We start from the raw sequence: 17,957 nt of genomic DNA, 5'->3' as shown, positions 1-17,957 counted from the left end.
TGTTGAGAACATGGAAGAAGGTGGACCACATAGCTTGAACATAAATGAAGACCATTAAAAAAACTGCTGGAAACTGAGACAAAACAGCTCTGTGAAAAAACTGCTGAGTCAGGAGCAGTTTGGTAACTTATTCAGCAGAAAACAGCAAATTAACCCTAGGCAAGATTACTTCAAATATATATAAAATATATACAAATACACAAAAAGAAAAGATCTTCCTGCTTAAAACCAAAGAGAACCGTGTGGGGTCTTGTGATCTTTAAAAAGGGATGTTTAAAAAATCCTATTCCATGGAAATAAGGGGCGTGGGGGGGGGGGGGGGAAGGGACAAAGAAGGGAAGGGGAAGAGAAAAAAATAAAGGCAGTTACTCTGTCACTATCCTTTAAAAAATAATCAGATCTTTTTTGTGCCTGGTCTCAGGAACAGTTTAATGAATGAAACAAAGCAACAGACAAACAAAAAAGTCACCACATGCAGATTTTGCATGTCATGTTCATCATAATTTACTTGATGAAAATATTACTTTTGATTTCAGTGGAAGCAAGCTAAACTTTTTCATTTTATATATAGCAGAAATAGAATGACTGCAAGCTACTTTCCCAAATGGATTTTACTCATATGAGTAAATAACAAGGGGCTGTAAATGGAAAGAGCTTTCCCTATACCCTCATCGGCCACCCAACTACTTTGTTGCTTGTTGTTTTAGGAACTTGATCTTCTCCCAGAGTTGAAATGTGCATCTTGCCCCCCACTTCTCCAACATTTTAATATAACAAAATTACATGCTAACAGCCTTTAAGCAGCCTTTTAAAGTTCTTATAATATTTATATCCTTTGAAGTTTTGCATCCTCAGAGTGGGGTCAGGGCTACCTGTACAAATCACAGAATCACAGAATTACAGAATCAAATGACCATTACAAGAAATATAAACATACTATTTACAAGTTCACAACTATTTATTTTCTATACTACTCTGATGAGTATTTTTTTATAGTTGTAGCCTAATCACTGTGTAGAACTGGCATGCTTCTGATATTCACAAAAATGTAATAATAAAGAAAAATAATGATAAATTGTGCACATGCAAGGATGCTGTAAAATGAATCCATTGCCTTAAGCTATGCATTTATGTAATTTTTATATACCCTAACAGTTTGCCTTCCTGTTTACTTTTAATGGAAATATTCCATGAAAAATCCTGTGTTTTCTTTAGGATAATATTTCACATTCTTTAAACCTTCCATTAATTTTTCTACATGACATTCAGACTGCCTTTAATGAAAGAAGGGAAAAATCTCAAAACACAGCTACTTTTGTTATCACACTATAAATCCTAGCTCAGGGATTATGCCAATTATCTGATTTACTTCTACAGGGCAACTGAAAAATTTATGCTTGTTACCCTTATCATTCTTTATATGTTTGACTCAGTTTATTTATGAGAAACATGTCCTTAAAGGATTTAATGAAAAATAATACTCGCACATATTATTTGACTCTGGGATTATCATAAATCCATCCACTATCCAAATTCAGTTAATTTAAGAAAAACAATATTTGGAGTGGTCATCTTGAGTGCTTTAAGATGAGTCTTAATAAAGGTGTCTCTGTAATCCATTTTCATGGGTATAATTTTGGCATTTCACTTCTGAATAACATTCTACTCAATAGACTGTAGTTGCTATATTTCAGTTCTTCAAATTCTGTAGCTGTTGCTGAATAATCTTGTACATTTTTGCACCATTTTTTTTTTTTAAAAAGAAGAAAATAAGAAAGATATCCACTGACATGCACCAGGTTTGGGCCAAATAAAAAGATCCAGGTGTTCTTCTCTGGAAAATTATTGCAGCCACCTTCTTCTAAACCAAGCCTCCCCCAGTCATCAAAATGGGGGAGGTGACTTGGAGAGTTTTTGCAGGTTATGGGGTGATAATGAAGCAACTTTTCATCATCCCTACATGTTGCTTTCAAGAAGACCTTCACCTTTTACCTTGTAACTGTGATAGTGGTGCTGTCGAGGGCAGTGTCATCCTGGTTTGTTCTGGGATTCACCACTGAATGTCTTTAAAAATCCAAGGGACGAATCATCATGGTGGTGGAGCGTAAGGAGTAGCTGGGGCCTTTGAAGTAGTGCCACTTGATGCCATTGAGCTTTCCATGGTTTTGCCCAGCTGTATAGAACATTCCGTTGAGATTGGAGGGACCGCAGGCATCAAACCACCACCCTGAAAACATTAAAACAAGAGATTAAACTACATGTGCAGTATTTTTATTTTATTTAATAGGTTTAGCTGGTTATCAAATTCTATTGTTCCCAGCCTCATTAATAATCCTAGTGTGGTAGTGGGGAAGATAAATGTTTTCTTTTTTTCCTCTTCTGTGCCATCCTATAATCAGTGGTGCTGGAGAATGAACTTGTACTTACAGAGCTGGAAAAGTATCTAAGTCCTAACTCATTCTTGTTTTATATGCAGCACGTGAAGCAAAAGCAAGAACAACAAAGACAAATAAACTGCTTCTCATGTTTAAACAGTACTACAGTTAGTCCATCTAATGTAAACCTCAGAGAAAAAACTATAATTTGCAAGTATTTTTGCATAATTTCACTTGTTGGTTATTTTGAGTATAAGCATGATTCAATTTTATTTGCCAATTCTTTTCTATTGCTTTAACTGTGATTGTTCAATTGCTCAGTTTTCTTATTCTCTCAGGTCAGATGTGCTTAGCAAACATGGGTTATGAGTACGGTGGTGCTGCCTTCTTATAGTAATCACAATACTATAGCAATAGATAATCTTTATTCACAGTTGTGTACAAGGAAACAGGTAAACTCTTTAAGACTTATGATAAATTTATAAACGACTCAGGAAATGAATGGAAGGACTAAGTGAAGAAGACAAATATAATACTGTAGGGTGGCGACAGTCAGAATACCTGTGTACATGGACAGATGGTTTAGATGACTACCTGAGTGTGCATGCATCTAGGTGACAGTATGGCCAATTTCAATCAAGACATATTCACTGCAGGTACCATTTGGGTCAGAACAGTGACATTCACTCCTCAATCTTATCATTTTATATATGAAAATCTATATTAAATCTTGAGCCTCTTAATCTTGATCTTGAAATGTGACAAACACTTTTGCATCAGCAGTGTCAGAAGGGTCCTCACACAGGTCCGTTTGAGATTTGTTCACTTCTCTGTGAAGCCCCATAGCAAGTTCTCCCCTGGCACCTAGAAAACTGACAGGGGCTTGCAGATATTATTTACTGATGTGCCTACAGGTAGCAGAAAATTACTAATTACTTGAACACCACTGACTACAAAAAGATACTAAAAATCTGGTTGATACCAAATTTAGGCTTAGAAGGCCGCTGATTGCATTTTGTGCCCCTGCAAGATGCGGCTTCCTACTCATTAACTCTTCGAACCCTCTGTGCAGTAGCATATATTTTATTCCACTGGAAAGACAGGGCAAAAATGTCTTGCCCAGATGGCTGTGATTCTAGTTCACTCCTCCAGCTGCATTGTAAGACTATTCTGAAAAGTGAGGTGGCAGAGATTTAGAAAAAAGACCAGAACTTTTCTTTCAGAGAGTAAACCAGCATTCTGTTTTTTACAGAATGGCCCAGTGAACTGCTGTGTTGGCACAACTGAAGGAGTATTAAATTGAGAAGTTAGGATAAAGAAGAAATGTAGCAGTTCAGGAATTTTTCAACCAGAGTTTTCTGCCAGAGAAAATACATGTAAAGCCATACCTCCACCTTTGTGAGTGTTCTGTCAACACAGCACTGAAAACAAACCAGAAATATGTGCCAAGTACTTGTGAATATTACTAACAAGGACAGAGGTTTTGCTACCATTTGTATGACTGAATGCAGAAAATCCAAACTTACTAGAAATGTAGCTTTGGTTGCAAACTGTGTGCAAATAAAGTCATCTCACCTTTAGACTTCTACAGTAAAAACAAGACCAGGTTGGACGAGGTCTTGGGTGATATGGTTTAGTGTGAGGTGTCCCTGCCCATGTCAGGGGGGTTGGAACTTGATGATCTTAAGGTCCTTTCCAAGCCTAACTATTCTACGATTCTATGATTCTATATATGTCTTTAACCAATGGAGAAAATGGAGTCAGTGATGAAAAAGACAGTCTTCAAATCTATTTTGAATTGTTGCTTTAAATTTAAGGTTAAATTAATCAGACAACTCTCTTGCTTACATCCCCAAAATCTTTTCTTGTTAAGGTGAATTTTGGACTGCCATGGGAGTTTTAAGGAAAACTACAAATAACATGAAACTTGGCAACACCGAGATTGCAGAGGACAAACTGACAAAGATAAACTAGGTGACACGCTAACTCCATGGACAGTAGTGGGACATTTGTTATATATCTTGATGGGAATAGACCAACAGCTGACAGGTTATCTATGTAATGTAACAGAAAGATGCTTAGCTCAGACTAAGACAGAATGAGTCCCCATAGTGCAAAAAGTTAATATTCTCAATGTCAAAAATATATTAACCTCTATTTGTCAAGAAAGATTTCTGCTGAGTTTGGGGAGATATTTTTTCTTATTTTGCTGGTGGGTTACTTTTTAGTTTTTTTGTTTCTCATAGTAAGACCTATGTCTGTAAATCTTTAGCACAGGTCTTGTGTATCTTTCCATGTAATATGGCTGTGTGGAATATTTACCTCCATGTATGAAGGCAAGTAATATATAAAGATTGAATGGTGACTTTTGCTTTAGGTTTTTAAATGCCACTTTATTTTCAAAAGTTATTTCAGCCGGCACATCACAACATTGTAACATTCCCAAGGCCCCCCTGCAAACCTTTTTTAAGCACTACAGGTAGCAACAAACTCATCTAGTGAGAGGCTACTGAATGCTGCAAGTGTCACAGTGGACTGAAACCCAGGATTCTCAATTTTCAGCATGTTTCCTACTCTGACTTCTGGAAAAGGAATTCAGTTCTTAGAAGTTCTTTTTGGCCAATGTGCATTGCCCTTGCAAATCATCCGATTTCATCATATACAGTGGTTAGCCTTGTATCTACCTATAATGAATGCACTGTATAAACGTATTTTAAACTATGCTTTACTACTACTGATCTGATACTGACTGTGATTAGCCTTCAGATCCAGTGCTTGCCCTGTCCTTTGTATTCAGATCTGTGTAATTTATATTTCTAGTCTTGTAAAGTAATTTCTTAGATTTTGGATAATACTTAGTGGGCTTTTTTTCAGAAGTAACACTTCATAAGAAAATCTTAAGAGAAGAATTTATGCCAGATAAATTCTGGCAAACTTCTATTTTGATACAATTGACCTCTCTTTGATTACAAAGTTTTACCTAAGGGGGCAATAAACAAAGAACTCTTACAGCTGATGTTTTACTGCAACCACAGTATGATCTTATAAAAACTTCAGACAAAGTTAAACAGACAAAATCTAATCCTCATTTTTCAAAGCTGGAAGACAGATGCAGATGGGTTTTGTTTACGGTGTTGGGATGAGAAGACATGACAAACTTTGCTAGTTACCATTTCATCTTAAAGGAAAAGCAACGGATGTAGAAACAACCTTTTTAGGATGAGGATTTTCAGCTGTGCCTTGCAAAATCTCTGTTAAAAGTGGAATCAGCTGAACAAACACAAAATTTTATAAAACTTTTGTGAGCATTTTCTCAAATCTCTCATTAAAGTTTTCTTTCAAAATGTGTTTTAATGAGCATTATTCCTACTAGTAAGATTGTATGAATTTTTTTAAAGATATTTCCTAATACTACATTAAATGTTGAGTTTACTTTCTCTCTTTCTTTTAGTGAGTTTTTGTAAGTTTTTTGTTTGTTTCTTTGTTCTTTCTCATCCTCCCCTGCAGTCCTCTTAAAGCTCCTCATTCCCCATAGGGCTTCAGATTATCAGAAGACTTCCTACTGCATGTTTCAACATCAAAATCTATATCTTTGAATGGATATAGAGGAAGTAATTTTTCAGACACCGTGTATATAGCGGGAAAGAGGAATGGAAACAATGACTTTCTTGGTAGCTGTATATGGGGGAACATAAAATAGAGGTTTCCGAAAGAGATATCTGCAGCAGTGCCATTGGAGAAAACACCAAATAAAACAGCTCCAGAGCCATGAGGAAAGATTCCCAGTAGCTAAATGTTGACTCATTCCCTGAAGTTCATAGGATTTTTCTTCCATGAAGAATCTTATGTTTCACTACAAGGTAATGGCTTTCCCAAATAAATATCAAGTCGTCCCTGAGTGGCAGTAAGATTTTAACCTTGAAGATGATAACGTTTGGCAATATTTTCCATGGGATATTTGATTTGGGCAAGATGACTCACGAAGCGTGGGCATTATGAGAAATAGTAATGGAAGCAAGATTTTAAAGTGACTAATGAAGTGGGAAAGAGGAGGTTTTCATGAGAAGGTTAAGAGTATGTTTTCAGAAACATAGGTAGCTTTGCCAAGATGTTGTGATTACAAAATCACTAATTTCTTATTTGAACTGAGGGTTGATTCAGTTTTTTGAGGTTAGTCCAGTCCACCTGTAATAATTTCTGCAGTACAAGCAGCATTACTGTCTCTGCAACAAACATCCTTAGGTCATAAAGTACAATGTCCAAACAAAAAATAATTTAACTAATACCTTGATAAGTTCTTTGAAAGTTCATCTATACAAATAAACTTGAATCTTCACTGTATAGAGCTGCTCTTCTGAACAAGCTAAGGCATGCTCACACTTTATGGACTCTTAGTTGGTCTTTAGTTAATGTCACTATTACTGCTGTGAAGTTGTTAAATTTCGTGTCAGCTCTTCTGATTAAATAAATGGGGTTTGAGTGCTTCAGCCTTCTTAAACCACCTATGACCAGATATTTCAGCTCCACAGACCTGCCTGTACTATATCTTTGGACAAATATGAATGTATATTGAGATAATTTGCATGAATTTTTGCAAAAAAGGCCCACCCTACCTAGTGAAGGAGCATTGCTCAAATTAGTAGTGATATTACAAGAAATAGCCATCTTTTATTAATGGTTTTCTCAAGTCACAAGTATAATTTTTATATGACAAAGTCTTCTTTGCAAAAGCAACATAGAAAGGCTTTTGTATGCCAAAGCTAACATATTTCCATTTTGGCTTGTGGTATTAATTGTAATTAAGCATATATGTATGTAAAGTTCTTCATTACCAGCCCAGTGCTCATCATTTCATGAGTACTCTGTAAATCTGACATGCACTGGGAATGTGTTAATGATCATTCAGGTTTGATGAAAGATTCTTAGTTGCATACATAGTAAAAGAAGTAAAAGCATGAAATTAAAAGAATAGTAAAAGAATAGGCATCTAAACCCTGCACATTTGATGGCAGACCCTTTCTTCACGTCTCTGCTCTCTCTTCTCAGTACACTCTAAATGCAGTGAGATCAATATAAAACATTCAATAAGATCCAGAGTATGCTTCAATGGTACATTTGCTTGGGTTTATGAGATAAATGGATCCTATGAATAGCCAGATTTATTTCTAACCCTCTGGGTTTGTCCTTAAAATTTAGTGCATTTGGCACCACAGCCAATAAGAACACTTTCTAATGCAAAAATATTGAAACAGTCTTCATTTTTCAGAAGACATAATAATTTATTTTATGTAACATTTCAAGAAGTGGAAATGTACTTTTAAGAAGTTAGATGGTTATACTTCAACTTTTCATTGGTAACTTCTCAGCTAGAAGACTGGGTGTATTTTTGGATGACACCTCTAGCTATATGTGAAGCCACTGGATAGAGTCCAAAATAGGAGGAAAATATCCAAAATATAGGAGGAAAGATTTAGGGTTGTTTAGTCCAGAATTCAAAAGACAGATTGCCAGCAGTCTCAAATTCATAAAAAACACTGCTGAAAAAAATAAGCAGCTTTTCAAAATAATGGTCTATTCTTTCCAGTGAGGCAGGATAGGACAAGATGGAACACAAGTAAATTGTCAGAGAATTAGTTTAGCCAACAAAGTTTTCTTATATAAAGTATAGCCAAACTCAGTAACAGATTATATTATGGGAATGAGTTTCTATCACTAGAAATCTTGAAGATGAACAGAAAGACAAATAAATAGGTAGAGAAGAGTCTGTCTTAGAGAGGGACTAAATGACCTCTGGAATCCATTTCCAGGCCTATGTTCTTTTATTCGTTAAGAGTATTGGATTGACCAGACTGTTATTTAGCAATTAGTACTTGACATTCTGAAGATTAAACCAGAATTTAGCTGGGAGGACATAGGATGAAAAGGCATTGACTTTTCATTCAACTGGATAACATAGTCCTATAAACTTATTTCTGTTCACTTCTAATCTGTATGGTGGTTATATTTCTCTATTTAAAATGTTAGATAACATAAATGATACTTCATGAATGGTATTTTCAAAGTAACTTTGTTATGGAAGCCACAATATACATTAAGCCTAAAAATTGATGTTTGCCTATGTAAGTATATGTATATACAGGGGTTCAAGCTGGATACCTTTAAGTGTGCTGAGGTTGATACTTTAGAAGTTTTGGTTTCAAACAAAATATAAAAGAAAGTGTGGCTTTTTCTAATTGGATTATGTATGGACAGATTTCTATATTCAGCCAAAAAATTCCCTCCAAGCCATGACCAGAATTCTCCATACCATTCTTGCCAGAGATTCATAAAGTGCACCACTTGGAGAAAAAAGCAGTGAAACAATAAGTAATTAGTGCACCACCGGTTGGGTTTGTCATTGAGCACTCTCGCTTAATAGATGAGAAATCCACTGAGGATTAACAAATATATGAGAACTGTCTCAAATTTGGGAAGCCCCGGAGATGCAAAAGATACTGGGAAAATACTCCAAGGAAGTATCATTTATTTGTATTGTTCTTGAGCCCAAACTAAGGCATCTGCTGCTGACTGCTGTCAGAGGCAGGAGACTGGAGCTGGGTGGACCTCTTCTTCCAGTAAAATAAAAGACGTTATTTCAGTAATTCTATGCTGCTTCAGCCCTAGAAAGACATATAGAAAGACTGCCTGTCACTTTGTCAAAGTATTTCAGGGATCAGAGGTTTAGAAACATTCCAATTTGTGACTGGAAACCAGGTAAATACCTTGACTTCAACCAATACAAGACAAAACAAATCACCTTAAGGCTCTTTTACTATGGGCCAAGTTACCATAAGTCACTTTCCAGTGACTGAAAACAATTGCACAAACAACTTCTGGTGCTCAGCTGACAGGTGGTATCCTGGCAAGATGCTCTAACTTGGCCTTGTGCCCACGAATGTGATGCAGAGACGTTAAATGTTCTACTTTTGGAAATCTATCTGAAGCACTTTGGACATCTACTCAATGTTTCATTCCAGTGACAGTCTGTTACACTGTAAGTGCTATTCCTTGCAAAAAAGCTGCGTATGTAGTTCACTGGAGTACTCTCAAAAATAATGCTATGAGGATACAACATCTTCATTAGTTTACTGGGCTGAGATATTGTACTAGTTTTTAAAAGATATTTTTATGATAGAACTGAGGCTTTTTAGTGTTTTGGCAAATATTAAGCTTAAATAATTACTTGAATAAATACATTTTGCCTCCCTTTAAAGTAAACCTAGCATGCTTACTTTAAATTTTTCAAGGTACAAAAAAGCAGCTAAATCATTTAACTGCCATGTGTAGTTCACAGGGGCTAAGAACCCAGCTCACTCATGTACTTTTGAAGTCATTTACTTAAAACTGCATTAAGATAAAGTCAAGGAGCATGGTTCTTGAAAGCACAAGAAACACATGCACAATTCTATTGCTGTTTCTGTTTCATTTTCCCAGTGTTTATTTATTTCTTATTCTGGGGAGTGTGCTTGTCAGGGGGGAGGGGTTAGGAGGAAAGAAAGGAGAAAAGAGGATAATAGTTTTGATATAGACCAAATAAAACTGACAACTAGCAAGATCACTGAGAGAAATGTGTGTTTTACTTACATTTTTATTTTCAGCCTTGACTAGAACCATATCACAGTCTTGAGCTTCAGCTTATCTCATCCGTTATTCCTGACATAAATATATTCAGTTCACCTCATTGAGATAACATGCTCACCCAAACTGTCAAGATATCTTGAAACCTGCCTGTAGATTTCATATCATTCATCATTAAAAGCTCTCTGTGATGTTGCCAAAACTAACAGAGTCTGATATCATTTGGAAAAAAAGAGGTTTTCCAAAATCTGTTATCATTGCTACTTTTCTTAATTAGTCATTGTCTGTGGAACAAAACTGAAATCTACTCGCTAAACAAATGTTTTGATATTTAGTTAAATATCTGATATTTTTCAAGGAATAAGGAAGTCATTTCAAGAAGCAAAGCATATAGCGAAGTGTTGGGGGAGGATTCTAGCATGATTAAAGTTTTTTTCTTGAACTACATATTACTCAGCGCTGTACAGCCTATCTCCAGAAGATTTGGTACTCTGAATCTAGTCCAAAAGACTAGACTCATCTATCCCCAAAAGCTAGCTCAATCTCCTTTCACTCTGCAGTGTTTTCTTCTATTTGTGGTTTCCTCAGCCTTTGATAATTCTCTCCCTTCCTCCATATTCCTTTAATTTGCTACCAGTACGTTCCAATATGTGGTTTTCCTGTTGATTTACAGGACTGCTGCTGCAAAATATATGTGAACCTTGTGGAATGGTTGTTCAACAGCAGGTTGACCTTAGTGGGGCGTTGACCTGCCACAGAAGTCAGGGCAGGAAAATAAACAAAACCCTCAGCTCCCAGAATTAGCCGTTTGGGAGCAGAGGTATTTCCAGGCAGCTCAAGTACGTGAATGAGTCTACACTTCAGCACAGACACAACTCACATTTAGGAGCTTCTCACTAGACTCTGGCCTGCCCTGGAAGTAAGATACTTTAATTTAGCATGATATCTAAAAGGAAAGGTCAACAATCTTAATTAAAATAAACACTGAGTTTTTATCCATTATCTGCCTCTAGAACTATCTGGTCAGCTTCTTTTATTTTATAGAAATGGAAAGGTAACATCTGATCACCTGTCTACTGGAAGAAGTTTGCCATGCTGACATTTAATAAGACATTAGTAAAGAAAGTTAGGAAAGTTTGAAAAATTGACTCTTTGAAGACTTTCCCAACTGGGTCATTTCCAATTGGCAAAAGAGAATGAGGAGATAGGTTCTGATTTGATATAAATTCCCAGTGATGGGAACCTGCCTTCTGTTAGCAGATGATAGCTTTAGAGGCTTATATATTCCTCAGTGTGGCCTGAGATGAATTAAGTCTGAGTGCCAGTCACCACATAATACCAGGTCAGCAGCCTGATCCAAAATACTGAATAATTTGCATGCTATATGTTTTTTTTAACACAAAAGATAAAAATCACTGAGGGAGAGTCTCTGAAGGAGGTCAAATGTGAAAATAAGGGCCTTTTCTGTCATATAGTTAATGAACCAAAGAATCCCTATTTAATCTTTCTGCTTTAATGCAGTGTCCTGGAGACAAAAAATGAGTTTACCCACATAGGGATTAGGAATAAGCATAATTTTCCAGGGAAAGTTCTCACTCTTTTGCAGAGCTTTAGGTGTCTGTATGGTGTGACCATCTCAGATATTCTTCCTCTGCACTGCTGGGAACAAACATCAGTCATATACGCTATACATGACTTGGCGCTTTAAACTGTCTCAGTATAACTTCTCTGAGTTTTCCCTACCTCAACTTTTCTTTCTTTCCTTTCACAGTTTGACTGATCTCACTAAGGATGCTGTCTTAAATCTTGCAGAACAGCTATGTGCCACAATTTGAACAGGGTGTTGCAGGTCCAGTATTTCACAGGCGAGTTATTTGGCCATTGCATTAATTAGGTTTATATAAACGTATGTATTACACACATATAAGACAGAAAGCTGACTCTTTATAATTATTCCAATAACAGAATCACATCCCTGAATGAGGTAGATAATATATTTCAAATCCAGATTCTGATTGTTTTTAAACTTTACTTTCTAATGCCCATTTCCCTGTGCTCTTCTTCTTTTTCTCGCTAATTCTCCTATTTCTCACAAAGTTTCTTCCCTCTTCTTCATCTCTTAACTTCTCTCTTTGCCTTTCTTACTTCAACAATAACTTATACTTTCTCACTCAAAATTGTTCAGTGCAAAAGTATACTGACTGCATCTCTGAGTAATCCCTTCCCTGCTGATAGGAATCTTGAAGTATTGACACTACCACAATGCATATACAGAAAAGAGTAGAAGTAATAATAATAATAAAAGGAATTTTCACACAGTACTTGTACATCTGTAAGGACAACTTCATCCATGGTTACTTTAGGAAAACAGAGTAGATTCCTATCAATGTATCACATATTTTCAGAGCTGTACTCACCTCCAGTCAACATGAGAGCACATTTGCACATGCAGTTGTCATTGTCAGCATCTTTTGTACTGAATTCAGCACCATGTAAAATCAGGCTACTCTGTTTTCCAGCTGTTCCACTGTGGCCTTTTAAATAAAGCCTGAAAGAGCAAGAGAAAACAAACAATCAGTGTTGGCAAAAAGAAAAATAAAATATCCAGATCTCTTTCCACATCAGGTTTGCCTTGCATGAAGTGCACTCAGAAAATGCAGAAATGTTTTGCATTTTGGCTCAATCTCTTTGTCTCAGGTGTAAAATGGGAACATTCTGTGGTTTTTGATGTATCCATAGTAACACATTGTCCCTGCCACAGAGCAGAACTGAGCACAAGAAATCTGCAACAGAAAATGCAGCAAAGTGGAGGGAGTCAAGAGACTGAAAAGAGAATGAAGTGTCAAGAGACCTGTAATACATTGACGGGGTAACTGAGTATTTGGGTAGCTGGTCTCTACTGTGGCACAGAAACAGCAACGACGTTATTAATCCCTGGGCTCGATTTCAAGAGTTTCAGAATTTTTAATTTTACCAGTTACTACACAAGTCAGCAACCCTCTTCTGCCAAAGACATCTCTGAAGGATGAATGGAGAATAACTTAAGAGCTCAAGCCGCAAAAGTCTTCATGACTTGCAATGCTAAATATCCCTTTTCTTAAGGAGTTTTGTCAACTTGCTGAAACCACAACCACGAGCTAGGAGCCTGAGCTCAGCCCCAGCAAAAGGACGAGAGCATTTCTAGTGCACAGGGCTATAATGCCCAAAGCCAAGCATGCCAGCAGCAGAGATGGTGAATGGAGTACCTCTGTCCCAGCAGGGAAACATGGGGAACCTGGTCACATCTGACCCGAGTTCACAACTACAGCAACAGTTCACATGCACAAGACAACTGTGGAGACAGGATAAGACAGGAGAGGAGGGGAGAGCCGAGGAAAGGCTTTAGAAGCTCTGTGAGACAAATATCACTAGGAGATGTTCACAGCAAAAACTACTCCTGTACATAGCCACTTACATCAGACATCTGACCAATATGCTCTTGTTTTTTTTTCATAAAACACTGCTGGAAGATGAAGGTATCCTTTTCTGTAATAGCTTCATATGCAGGAAGGAGACAGGATGTCAGTGTCTACCTGAGAAATATGAAGCCATAATCCTTACATCCCAGGAACAAGCCCTAGCCACTGGAGCAAGAGAGGGGAAGCAACATCCCTCACCTATCTCACTGAAGCTCTATAGGCAGGAATATTTGAGCCACAGGGCTAAATAAAATATGATTTTGTAACTCATTGCAAGGACTGCTTTTTCCGTGCTCAAGATCGGAGCATCCCGACACGGAGGAAGTCAAGGAAGAGGGCCAAGAGACCTGCGTGGCTAAGTAGGGAATTTCTGGGTATGCTCAAGTGGAAGAGGAGAGTTTACAGGTCATGGAAGGAGGGGCTGGCCACTTGGGAGGAATATAAGGCTGCTGCTAGAGGATGTAGGAAGGCAGCTAGGAGGACTAAGGCATCCTTAGAATTAAACCTGGTGAGAAGGGTCAAGGACAGCAAAAAGAGCTTTTTTAAATACATGGCAGACAAAACTAACACCAGAGGCAATGTAGGCCCACTGATGAACGGGATGGGTGCCCTGGTGACAGAAGATAAAGAGATGGCAGAGTTACTGAATGCCTTCTTTGTCTCTGTCTACTCTGCTGCGGGCAGTCCTGAAGAGCCCTGTACCCCTGAGACCTTAGATGAAGTCAGGTCGACGGAGCGGTTTGCCTTAGTCGATGAGGAATGGGTTAGAGACCAGTTGAGCAATCTGGACATCCATAAATCCATGGGTCCAGATGGGATGCACCCGCGGGTGCTGAGGGAACTGGCGGAAGTCATTGCTAGACCACTCTCCATCATCTTTACCAAGTCTTGGGAAACGGGAGAGGTGCCTGAGGACTGGAGGAAAGCAAATGTCACTCCAGTCTTCAAAAAGGGCAAGAAGGAGGACCCGGCTAACTACAGACCGGTCAGCCTCACCTCCATCCCTGGGAAAGTGATGGAACACCTTATCCTTGGTACCATCTTAAGGCATATCAAGGATAAGAAGGTTATGAGGGGCAGTCAACATGGCTTCACCAGGGGGAAATCATGTTTGACCAATCTCTTAGCCTTTTATGAGGAAATAACACGGTGGATGGATGATGGCAGAGCGGTGGATGTGGTCTACCTTGACCTCAGCAAAGCATTTGACACAGTCTCCCACAGCATCCTCACGGCTAAAATGAGGAAGTGTGGACTGGATGATCAGGTAGTGAGGTGGACTGCGAACTGGCTGAAGGAGAGAAGCCAGAGAGTTGTAGTCTATGGGGCTGAGTCTAGTTGGAGGCCTGTAACTAGTGGAGTGCCTCAAGGGTCAGTACTGGGACCGGTATTATTTAATATATTCATCAATGATTTAGATGAGGGAATTGAGTGTACTATCAGCAAGTTTGCTGATGACACTAAGCTGGGAGGAGTGTCTGATACGCCAGAAGGCTGTGCTGCCATCCAGCGAGACCTGGATAGGCTGGAGAGTTGGGCAGGGAGTAACTTGATGAAATATAACAAGGGAAAGTGTAGAGTCCTGCATCTGGGCAGGAACAACCCCAGGTTCCAGTATAGGTTGGGGAACGACCTGTTAGAGAGCAGTGTAGGGGAGAGGGACCTGGGGGTACTAGTGGACAACAGGATGACCATGAGCCAACACTGTGCCCTTGTGGCTAAGAAGGCCAATGGCATCCTGGGGTGTATTAGAAGGGCGGTGGTTAGTAGGTCGAGAGAGGTCCTCCTTCCCCTCTACTCTGCCCTGGTGAGACCCCATCTGGAGTATTGTGTCCAGTTCTGGGCCCCTCAGTTCAAGAAGGACAGGGAGCTGCTGGAGAGAGTCCAGCGCAGGGCAACAAAGATGATTAAGGGAGTGGAACATCTCCCTTATGAGGAAAGACTGAGGGAGCTGGGTCTCTATAGTTTGGAGAAGAGGAGACTGAGGGGTGACCTTATCAGTGTCTATAAATATATAAAGGGGGAGTGTCACGAGGACGGAGCCAGGCTCTACTCAGTGGCAAACAATGATAGGACAAGGGGTAATGGGTACAAACTGGAACACAAGAGGTTCCACTTAAACTTGAGAAGAAACTTCTTCTCAGTGAGGGTGACGGAACACTGGAACAGGCTGCCCAGGGAGGTTGTGGAGTCTCCTTCCCTGGAGACATTCAAAACCCGCCTGGACGCATTCCTGTGTAACATTATCTAGGTGTTCCTGCTCCGGCAGGGGGATTGGACTAGATGATCTTTCGAGGTCCCTTCCAATCTCTAACATACTGTGATACTGTGATACTGTGATACTTATTCGCTGAAGACAAAGTGAGAAACTTCAGTTCTATTTGTCCTAGAGTTATTGAAGAGGAGCAAGTATATCTTTTAAATATTGAATTTAAAATGCATAAATCGCCAAGGGAGTAGAAGCAGGAGTTAAGTGTGTTAAACTGGGCGTCGTGGTTTAAACCCAGCTGGTAATTCAGCACCACGTAGCCATTTCTTCACTCCTCCCCTACCCCTGCCTCATGGCAGGGTGGGAAGGAAAACTGAAAGAATGTAAATCCCACTGGTTGAGATAAGAACAGTCCAACAACTAAAATATAATAGAAAATATAACATAAAACTATTGCTACTGACACTAATAATTATAATGATAAGGGAAATAACAGGGAGACAGAATATAAAATTAAAAGGGGAAAGGAGTAATAAACATGAGTGATGCACAATACAATTGCTCACCACCTGCTGTCCAAAACCCAGCCTGACACTAGGAGTGATCTGATGTTCTCGGTAACTCTCCCTAGTTTACATACTGGGAATGAGGTGCTGTGGTATGGAATACCGCTTTGGCTAGTTTGGGTGAGGTATCCTGCCTCTGCTTCTTCTGCCCTCCTGGCTTCTTGTGCCTCTCCTCACTGGCAGAACACGAGTGATGGAAAAGTCCTTGATCAGGGTAAACATTACTTAGCAACAACTAAAACATTGGTGTGTTATCAGCACTGTTCTCAGACTGCAGTCAAAACACAGCACTGCGCCAGCTACTAGGAAGAAGAAAAATAAGTGTTACAGATGAACCCAGGACACTGGGTTTTACAGCTGGGAGTGCTATCCCACAAAATGCCTTTCCAACTTCTCCCACAAACAGAGTGAACAAGGAGAACAGCTATGAGTCACTGATTGTTGTTGCTGCTTCTTAGATTGTTGTATTTTTATCCAGTGACTTTGGATGAATATTAAAGTAAATGACTTTACCAAGTGACATTCCTTCATTTGTTTAGATGGAAGATGGATACTTTGCTTCAAAGTGTTCACATTGTTAAACAGCAGGAAAGAGTATCCCTAACCCATTCTAATTAGTTAAGACACTGGTGTTTTTCTGAGATGAGGAGAGTTTGTCATCCAGGCTGAGATTTAAACAAAACCTAAAATCTCCCACAGAATTTTGGGTTTGGAACCCTGCTTATAAGAGGAAGGGGAAAGATCACATAGCACATATGGCAGCTATTGATTATATGTGTCATGGAAACTTGTTACAGAAAAGGCTTTTCTGGACATCCCTGTGAGGTTACAGAGCTGTCTCAATATATGAATGCACAAAACCTGCACCTGAGCTCTAGAGAATCTGAGATTCGCACTTTCATACTGCCTTAAGCATTACCTAATTTTCAACAAAATTAGTCCTGTGTGTCCTTTCTCTAACAGTGGAAACCATAGATGCTAAGAATGACCATTTTAAAATAAAAAAGTTATTAAGAGAGTTGTCAGGGCTACTCTTCCAATGTAGTTACACTGCCTACCTTCATTTGATTTTAATCTTGCATGTCGCTTGATCTGAGCCTAATAGTTAAATGTCACTGGACTTAATCCTTAGAGTAAATTTTATGTATAAATAAGAACGTGTGCATACACATATAAAAATTCTTGGATTAAATATAAACACTATGGATAATCAAAGACCTTTGGGTAGCACAAAAATGAATGAGGCAAAGTGTGAGCCTCAATAAAAGGTCATGAAGATTCTTAGAAATTCAACAAGGAACAACCTAGGAACAGATATTTAGGAGGGTCATTGCGTTACTCTATTGTTCAATCACAATGACAATTAGCCCATAATTACTGTGTTACTCTATCAAAGGATGATTGTTTTAAGCAAGATTTCTCTAAGATCTTTCTTGCTTATGTTCATTTCTTTATTCCATACAAAAGAAAAGCTGGAATTGATCCCATCTTCATTCACTGGACTTTTGCCTTGTTTTGTAAGCTGTGCCTCATTTTTTGCAGAACAAAATAAACTTCCCTGAGATTGTGTTGATAGAAAAATTACTTTGTCACATGATATCTACAATCTGATTTTAAGTGGCCATACATCCTCACTATATCAGCAACACCAGAGCTCACAGAAGTCTCATAAAGTCAGTATAAAAATCAAATGCTGTTTACTTAAATCAGAAAGACAATTCTAGCCAGATCT

General features: G+C 38.5%; 1 protein-coding gene across 1 annotated transcript in view; it reads right to left on the bottom strand.

Moving 5' to 3' along the window:
* Positions 1-1,903: 1,903 nt before the first annotated feature.
* The window catches only part of ANGPT1 (angiopoietin 1), a 156,833-nt gene continuing 140,779 nt past the window's right edge, over positions 1,904-17,957 (bottom strand). Inside the window, exons 8-9 of the mRNA XM_057408208.1 lie at positions 12,410-12,540; positions 1,904-2,227 (exon numbers count right to left, since the gene is read on the bottom strand). Of these exons, the coding sequence (XP_057264191.1) occupies positions 2,067-2,227; positions 12,410-12,540 (292 nt within the window). The 3' untranslated portion in view covers positions 1,904-2,066. The remainder of the gene's footprint in view (positions 2,228-12,409; positions 12,541-17,957) is intronic.

This window comes from Pezoporus wallicus, unplaced genomic scaffold (assembly GCF_028554395.1).
Source record: "Pezoporus wallicus isolate ANWC-B61680 ecotype Strahan unplaced genomic scaffold, APGP_CSIRO_Pwel_v1 contig_3815, whole genome shotgun sequence".
NCBI classification, from domain to species: domain Eukaryota; kingdom Metazoa; phylum Chordata; class Aves; order Psittaciformes; family Psittacidae; genus Pezoporus; species Pezoporus wallicus.
The sequence above is the reverse complement of the archived record's forward strand: the minus strand, read 5'-3'. Positions and strand labels throughout refer to the sequence as shown.